Source organism: Triticum aestivum, chromosome 3B (assembly GCF_018294505.1).
Source record: "Triticum aestivum cultivar Chinese Spring chromosome 3B, IWGSC CS RefSeq v2.1, whole genome shotgun sequence".
Taxonomy (NCBI): Eukaryota; Viridiplantae; Streptophyta; class Magnoliopsida; order Poales; family Poaceae; genus Triticum; species Triticum aestivum.
The window spans coordinates 470665263-470674631 of NC_057801.1; the positions used below are offsets into that span (position 1 = coordinate 470665263).

Below are 9369 nucleotides of genomic sequence, written 5' to 3' on the forward strand. Positions count from 1 at the left end.
GCTTCCAAAGGTTTCATCCCGTTTGGACTCCGTTTGATATTCCTTTTCTTCGAAACACTGAAATAGGCAAAAAAAACAGCAATACGAGCCGGGCCTCCGGTTAGTAGGTTACTCCCAAAAATGATATAAATGTGTAAATTAAAGCCCATAAACGTCCAAAACGGGTAATATAATAGCATGGAACAATCAAAAATTATAGATACGTTGGAGACGTATCAAGCGCCAGGACACGAGGTAGCGGTACTACCGCGTAGGGCGCGGAAGTAAAAAATTACTTCTGCGCCTACTTCCGTGCGCGCCAGCGTTCTAGGCTAGAGGCAGCGGTACTACTGCTCACGAGGAGCAGTACTACCGCACACTACAGAGGCTTTAGCACTTGGATGCCTTCAAAACACAACTAAAGACAACAGACGGATCCAATAAAAGCAGAAGTGCCATAACTTCTGCAAATGAGCTCCGAATTGAGCAAACTCAAGCTTGTTGGATACAAGACAACGAGTAGCATCAAAACAACGACAAGGGAGGTATGCCTAACAAAAAATAGGAGAGACACCTCCAACAGAGAAGAACTGGAGAACCTCCAACATCAAAAACATCATAGAATATGCATGTGAACTCCGTTTTCGATGAACTCGAGCTTGTCATCAAGATGACCATAAGCTCCAACTCTCACAAACAGAACCAAACAAGAACCAAGAAAGATGATGCAAGGATGCAACGGTTTGAGCTCTCTACGGGTGAAACGATCAAGCTACTCATTGAGATCCCCCCTTCATAGTACGACAATCGATCCTAAAACCCGGTCTCCCAACTACCACCATGAGACCGGTAAAATAGAAAACCTATCAAGGGAAAACCTTTGCCATGCACATGGTTCACTCGAGCTAGATGATGACGATCTTGTCCTCCTCAAGATGGACCACCTTTATTGATTGCGTTGAGTCGATGAAGACTAGATGATTGCTCCCCCATACTCCACTATGGGTGAGCCACTTTTTGGCATATCTTCACCAGTCCATTGACACCAAAATGGACGGCAAGCTTCAAGAATTTGATCTCTTCGTGATGCTCCACTTAAACTTGCACACCGAAACCTAACCCCACAAAGAACTCTCACATAGACCATGGGTTAGTACACAAAGCGTAATGGACAATACTTACCATACCATGGGATCATTTGATCCCTCTCGGTACATCTTCTACGCTTTGTGAGTTGATCAACTTGATTCACTCTTGACTTAGTCTTGTTCAACCTTGAATCTTTCCAACTCTCTTCATTTGGATGATGCCTTGAAGGTAAACATGAATGATCACACAATCTTCTTCTTCAAGACATGCTTGCAATAAGCTCAACACTCACATGACCAATCTTTGGATAATTCCTTAATAGTACCTTGGTCAACTCATAAACTCCTTGAAACCAACACATGGACTTCAAGAAAAGCCTATGGACAAATCCTTCAAATAACACTCAATGCAACCATTAGTCCATACAGAATGTCATCAGTTACCAAAACCACACATGGGGGCACCGCATGTCCTTTCAAGGGTAATAGGTTTTGTGCGCTTAAGCTTGATATGATGAAAGCATATGATCGCTTGGAGTGGCAATATCTGAAAGCGGTTATGATCAAATTGGGTTTCAGCCCCACATTCACGGAGACTATTATGAGGTGTGTGACTTTAGTTTATTTCTCCGTTTTGTTTAATGGTGGTAGTTTGTATGGTTTCAGGCCTTCACGTGTGCTGCGGCAGGGAGACCCGATCTCACCATATTTATTCCTTCTTGTAGCGGAGGGACTTTCTTGCTTGTTGAAGTCCCAAAATGGTGTTCAGAGAATAGAAGTGGCACCAGAAGCCCCGTTGGTTAATCACCTCCTTTTTGCCGACGATAGTCTACTCTTTTTTGAGGCTAACGAGGCATCTACTACACGTGTTAATGGGCTCCTTAGAGCTTATATCACATTTGGTCAGAGGATAAATGTGGACAAATCTTTGTTTTTTTTCAGCAAGGGGGTAGCAGACTTGGCAAAGGTTGCGATCAAGAATATCCTCGATGTACACAACGAGTCGCTAACTGAGAAATATTTGGGATTGCCGTCAGATGTAGGCAGAGCAAAAGAAGGATCTTTCAAATACTTAAAAGACAGAATCTGGAAACGGGTTCAATGTTGGATGGAGAAGTGTCTGTCAGATGGAGGGAAAGAGGTCCTTATCAAATATATAGCCCAAGCCATCCCAACATATTCGATGACATGTTTTAAACTACATCGGGGTTTATGCGAGCACATCAACATTTGATCCAGAAAATCTGGTGGGGGAGTAAAAACGGCGAGAGGAGGACAACATGGGTGTCGTGGAGAATGATGTCAAAACCAAAGTTTATGGGTGGCCTGGGTTTTCGAGATATCGAGCTGTTCAACTTGGCTCTACTTACCCGTCAAGCTTGGAGGTTAATGCAGCAACCGGAATCCCTGAGTGCTCGAGTTCTTAAAGCTCGGTACTACCCAAATACAGATTTGTTGAATGCCATGTTGGGAAATGCCCCTTCCCAGGTCTCACGTTCTCTTTTGGAGGGGCGGGACATTCTGTCCTTGGGGCTTATCAAGAGAATCGGCACCGGTGTAAGCACTAATGTTTGGCATGATAACTGGCTGCCGAGGGACTATAAGTTGAGGCCCATTTGTGCCCGTTCGATGAACCCCCCGATGATGGTATCATACCTTATTAATCCTGTCACCCGGTCATGGAACAAGCAAGCCCTAACTAATCATTTCATCCCTGCTAATGTTGAGGTCATTCTCAATATAACACTCAGCACCAGGCAACAGGAGGACTTCTGAGCTTGGCATTACGATAAGCGAGGTATCTTTTCGGTAAGGTCAGCATACAGATTGATTTGTGCTATCAAAACACAAAGAGAAGATTGGCTTGAACATCGACCAGGCCATTCTAATATTAATTCTAACAAAAACTCATGGACCCAGTTGTGGAAGGTGAAGGTTCCTTCAAAAATCCGAGTTTTTGTGTGGCGTTTGGCGCATACATCAATTCCAACAGGAGGTTAGACATGAAAGGCATATGGCAGATTCTCCACCTTGCTCTATCTGTGGAGCAGAGGAGGACACTTGGCGCCATTCGCTACTAAGTTGCCGCATGGCAAGATGTGTTTGGGCTTTGGAGGACGATGAGCTGCTCGAGCATGTGATCTCAAACCAAAACGAAGATGCAAGGCTTTGGTTGTTCTGGCTTTTTGAGACAACAAATCAACAAGACCTAGCTCGAATTTTAGTGACCATGTGGGCGATATGGTGGGCCAGGAGGAAGGCTATCCATGAGAATGAATATCAGAACCCGCTTTCCACCATGAGCTTCATAAAGAGATTTTTGGAGGAGCTAGACATAGCTAACTCGCACAGACCCCGGAGCGAGGCTGCAAAATTCAACTGTGATGGGGGGCTGTCAACGTTAGGAGACAAAGGTGCAGCGGGAGTAGTATGCCGTGACAAATTTGGGCTTGGGTGCTTCAACGATGGTTTTTGACGGCCTCACCGACCCGGCTAGTCTGGAGGCACAAGCGTGCAGCAAGGCACTAGCCCTAGCCCGGGATTTGAATATGCAAGATCTTGCCATTACCTCAGATTGTGCAGAAGTGATTTCAAACATCAAATGTGCATGCTCTCCCTCTTATGCTCCTATCCTTAGAGAGATTCAAACTAGTAGCAATAATTTTTCTTCTGTTGAGTTCCGTTTCGAGAGTAGAGACAACAAATTTGAGGCCCACTCGCTAGCTAAGGGAGCTGCGTCTCTCGAGGTGGGCCGCCATGTGTGGCTAGGGGTTTTACCAGAGATTGCTTGTATTTCGGATGTCGTGAACTATGAATAAAATCCCTAGTTACCCTCAAAAAGAAAAATGCCTCGCTGACAATCAAGGATTAAGCTCGTAGTCTATTGCTTTTGGCTATTCTGGTGTTATTTGTAGCATCCAGGACTGGGCATTTGGGGTAACTGCGATGATCATTAGAGAAGTTATACAGATGCAGAACGCCATGGAAGGTATTCCCTCCGTCCAAAATTACTTGTCGCTCAAAAGGATGTATTCAACACTAAAATACGATTAGACACATTCATTTCAACGACAACTAATTCCAGACGAAGGTAGTATAATTTGTAAGCATGACGGTAGATGATGCAATGGAAATGCCCATAATATTGTTAGCAATTCATTGCAACTTGTTTCAAGTTTGCATGTTTGGCTTTTGCAGCCTTCAGGCTATGTACAAAAGATTACCAATGGTTAATAAAGTATTTTTGCTCAAAAAAGGCACTACTCATTATTGAAAAAACACTTGCATTTTAAATTCATTAGTTAAAAATAGTTTGTTTTCTCACTTTGTTTTTCAAATTTTGGCTGAGTATATTATTTTAATGAATTTCAAAAAAATAGCAAATTGAAAAATTGTACATGAATCTAAAAATATCTTAAATTATAATTTTTTTGTGATTTTAAAAAAATTCCATAAATTTTAAAAATGTTCGTGAACTGAAATTGTTTACTGCTTTCAAAACATGTTCATGAATTTGAAAAAAAGTTTGTAAATTCGAAAAACATTCATAGTTTCAAAGAAAAATCATGAATTTTATAAATGTTTGTGAATTTGAAAAGGAAAAAGTGAAAAAGAGAAAAATAATAGGAAAAATAAAAAAAATCAATGAAAAGAAGAAAAAGAAAAAAGACCTTCTGAAACCTTCCCAAAACTGGGTGGAAGGTTCGAGAAGCTTCCTAAAACTAGTCGAGACCTTGTTCGCTTCCTTCGCTAATTGGCCGACCAAATAGTACCGTTTAGTGGGCACTTGTTTGGTGATATGTATTACTATACATATCATTGGATGCATGCCGTAGGAGACTCAAGTGCAAGTCCATCATAGAAGATCACGATAGTCGTGCAAGTCCTTCTTATGGATGTTCGTCCAATGCCATCGATGACTATGTTCGCATTGACGAAGACCTCATCCTTGAGTGTGTGTGTGACAATTCACCAAAGCTGCGATCAAGATCTATGGAATGGAGTACTAGAGCGCTCCCACTGATGAAAATACTGAGATGCCCATGGTAGAAAGTGAATAAAAAGGTCCTCCGATGATGTTTGGATCCATTGACTTCATGCATTGGACATGGAATAATTGTCTAGTAGCATGGCAATATGAGTACAAAGGGCATTGTCATGATTCAAACATCACTCAGTAGCATCACATGATCTGTGAATTTGGCACTCATACTTTGGGATGCCTGACTCTCACAATGACCTCAAATGTTCTCCAGTGGTTTACTCTTTTTGCAAGGCTTGTTACCGGTGGCTCTCCACCTTGCAATTATGCTTACAATGGCCACGAGTACAACATTGGATATTACCTTCTCGGTGGTATCTATCCTTCATGGGGCATATTTATGAAGACAATTCAACATCCTTGACACAATAAGAGATCTCATTTTGCAGCGTGTCGAGAATCTACTAGAAAGAATGTTGAGATAGCTTTTGGTGTGCATAAAAAATGCGTTGTGATTATCCATGCACCAGCTAAGTATTGGAAGCCTCGGACCTTGTGGCAGATCATGACAACATGTGTTATCTTGCATGACATGATCACCGAGGATGAGAGAGGACCCCAGAGAACTTGCAGTTTCACTATAATGGTGTCATGGTGGTGCTGGAACGTCACCCAAACATGATCCTAGCATTCCTCCAAGCACACTAAAGGATCAAGAACCAAGAAACTAATGACCAACTTCAATAAGATCTTATTGGGCATCGCTGGCAACTTCATAACACTTGGTCCTTATGCTTTTATCATATTTATAGTCATATGGATTGTATGTCATGTTTGAGATGGAATGATTAAATTTGATATGTATTTGAATTGTGTGTACTTGAATTCTCATGTTCTGAATTAATATGTTACGAAAATATATGTTTAAACGATTTTTGTATGCAAATATTTCGATGAGTTGACAAAAAATCATTTTGGGAAATAAGTTTTGGGTATCGTCAGATAAGAAGGTTTAATTTTCGGTAATGTTACCCGGCTAACATCAGCTGGGAGGGTGGGGGGGGGGGGGCAAGCGAATGTCATTTGATTACAATTTTAGTTGTGGGGAAAGATCAGACGATGACAATTTTTAAACAAAATCTGCCTTCTCGGGAAGAAAATGCCACCCCTCGCCACTTCCTACCACAAAGTCAGTTCGCATATGCCACCCTCCCTGGCGAAAGTCAGCCAGATAAGAGGGTCCTTAACTTTGATGAAAATAGAAAATTAAAGAACGGATGATAAGAGGAATTATGAGGAATCGACTGTGATGCTCTAATAAGCTTAAGTCCGTAACTTTTGCGTAGCTTTATTCCGTTGACGTAGCATTGCTATCAAAGTATCAAGTAAGATAGGTCTCTCTGTTGTAGACGTGACACAAGAACCTGGATCCCTGCTGGATGCTGTGTGAACTGTGAACACGGTGGCTGCTGACTGCCGTAGAAAGAAGAGGACAGTGACATTGCCGTTTGACTTCAAAACATCGATATTTCACGTCTCTCACAAAAACTGAAAAAACTGTATTTCACAAGGGACCATAAACAGCAACATGCGGATTATCACAAATAAGCGAGCAAACCAAACCCGTACGTACCAGAAGCAGCATAAAGCACCCTCAAAAAAAAAAAACAGCACAAAGCCGGCGTGCGTACGTGCACCGAACACGGCCAAAAGCCCAAAACACACGGGCGGCCGTGCGACGCGATCGTATCACCCATTGTACACGTGGAGCACGTAGTATGGGCGCTCTTCAGACCTCACACGTCGGCCGGCGACCCGTCGACGGGGACGGTGTGCCTTGACTGGCTGCCCGACGCCGCCCTCCGACCGCCCTCGCGCACGCTGTTCTCCGCGAAACGCTCGGTCGCGGCGCTGTACCCCTTGGCCCGCTCCTCCTCGGTCCACTCCTGGCTGTAGTACTCCTCCGCCGTCGCCCCCTTCCGCGGCCCGGCGAACATGCCGCCCCACTGCGGGAAGTAGATGAGCGTGATGGGCAGCGTGCACGCCAGGATCATCAGCCCCATGTACATGATCCCCGTCTCCGTCTTGTACGTGGTGCCGCGGAAGAAGATGACCTGCGTCAGCACGGCCCCCACGTTGCCGCCCCCGCCGGTCATTCCGGAGATGAGCCCCAGCGACCGCCGCGAGACGAACGGCACGATGCCGAAGGTGAGCCCGCACGCGGCCTGCACGAAGAAGGAGAAGAGTATCATGACGGCCACCGACGCGCCGAACGAGTAGTCGACGACGCCGAGCACCACGCAGAGGATGCCGCCGATGGTCTGCACGATCCACAGTCCCCACAGCCTGCCGCGCATGCCGAACCGGTCGGAGAGCCAGTCGGACATGAGCCCGCCGCCGGGGCGGGAGATGATGTTGGCCATCCCGAAGCTGGCGGCGATGAGTCCGGCCGTGTGGAGGTTCACGTCGAAGCGGTCGTAGAAGTACTGCGCCACGATGTTGTCGACGGCGAGCTCGACGCCGAAGCAGTAGCCGTAGGTGAGCGCCAGGATCCAGGCCCGGTAGTTGGTGACCGCGTGGCGCAGCACGTTGCCGAAGCTGTCCTTGTGCATCTCCCCGCTCTTGTGCAGCTTACGGTAGTTGCCGTCCGGCATGTCCTGCCCGAACGCCAGCACGGCGATGGCCGAGAACGTCTGCATGATGCCCGGGATGAAGAAGGCGACGCGCCACGCGACGAAGTCCGTGCTGCCGATCTTGCGGACGACCTCGAACACGAGCGGCATGATGAACTGCACGGCGCCCCCGCCGAGGTTGCCCCAGCCGCCGGCGACGCCGTTGGCCAGCCCCACCTTGGGCGACGAGAACATGGAGCTCATCCAGAACTGCGTGGACACGAAGGAGGCGAGCGAGAAGCCCGTGAAGAAGCGCACGAGCAGGAACGACGACGCGGAGTCGATGATGGCGGAGCAGTACACCGCGGGGGTGGTGAGCAGTATGATGGCCGCGGACGCCAGGCGGGGCCCGACCAGGTCGCAGGCCGTGCCCATGGCGAGACGCGCGAACACGGCTCCCGACACGGACGCGATCCCGGCGTTGCCGATGTCCTTGCCCGTGAGGCCGAGGTTGTCCCGGATGAGCGGCAGGAGCGGCGGCGCGGCGAAGGTGGAGACGAAGCAGCAGAAGAAGGAGAACCACGAGAGGTGGAAAGCGCTCATGTGCGGCCTCGCGAACGAGAAGAGCCAGAACTCGGTGGCCTTGTTGTCGGAGTCCACCGGGATCCTGAACTTGCCCTTGGGCGCCGCCTGCACCCCCATCGCCGCCGGCTTCGACTCCCCCTCCATCTCACTGGCTACCTTTGCTGCTGCTACGACTGTGTTGGCAACTTGGTGTGTAATGCAGTACAGTCTCAGCGGCGCGTCGAGTATATATAGAGCAGCCGGAGCCGGAGCGGCGCTCGATCGGTGCGCGCGGCGTAGCGCAACGGTTGGGGACGGCGAGAGGGCATGGGGGGATGAATAAAGATTGCGGTGGTGATCGAACGGGGTCAGTGGAAGGCCGGCACCGCTGTGGTGTGGAGTGCTCGCGTCGCGGACTCGCGGTTCTCCGAGGAAGATATACGGGGTTTTGTTCGCGAGCTGGTAGTTTTCTTTTGAGTTAATACCACTATTCATACATAAACTTGTAGGGGTGGGAACAGTTTCATACAAAAACTAAAAAACCCCACAAAACTAGCCCTCCAACTTGTCTGCTGTAACAAATTCATACAAAACAACTGTGGATGCGACATTTGGCATGCCACGCTGGATTTTGGCCTGCGCCTTAATTTTACAAAAGCCCCTTCACACTCTGTGTATTTTACAAAAAGCCCCCCGCCCTCTCTCTCTGCATCGATTCCCCATTCATAAATCCCTAGCCGTCGCCCTCCCCTTTGCCGTCGCCCTTGTCCGCCGCCAGCCGTCTCCGCCTTCCCCTCCGACGCCAGCCGTCTCCGCCTTCCCCTCCGACGCCAGCCGTCTCCGCCTTCCCCTCCGACGCCAGCCGTCTCCGCCGCCCTCTCCGTCGGCAGCCGTCTCGGTCGCCCTGTCGAGATGAGCGGGAAGCAGCAGGCAGGACGCCGTGGAGCAGGGGCGTCGTCATCCTCAAGCCACCCTCTCCCGCTCAATGGATGTGACCTCGCCGGTGCCGACATGACGAAGGACGGCGAGCCTTGGGCGAAAATCACCGGAGAGGTGCGCTACATGGATGTCGATTTCTGCAAGGTGCGTGTCCCCCTTCCCCTCGCCGATTTGGTTCGGATGCCCATGAATTTGGGCTTTCCTG

General features: G+C 48.1%; 1 protein-coding gene across 1 annotated transcript; it reads right to left on the reverse strand.

Annotated features, from left to right (window-relative positions):
* Positions 1 to 6597: 6597 nt before the first annotated feature.
* Positions 6598 to 8614, reverse strand: LOC123065545 (high-affinity nitrate transporter 2.3-like). The gene has a single exon (XM_044488803.1). The coding sequence runs from the start codon at positions 8388 to 8390 to the stop codon at positions 6846 to 6848; it is 1545 nt and encodes a 514-aa protein (XP_044344738.1). The 5' UTR covers positions 8391 to 8614; the 3' UTR covers positions 6598 to 6845.
* Positions 8615 to 9369: the final 755 nt, after the last annotated feature.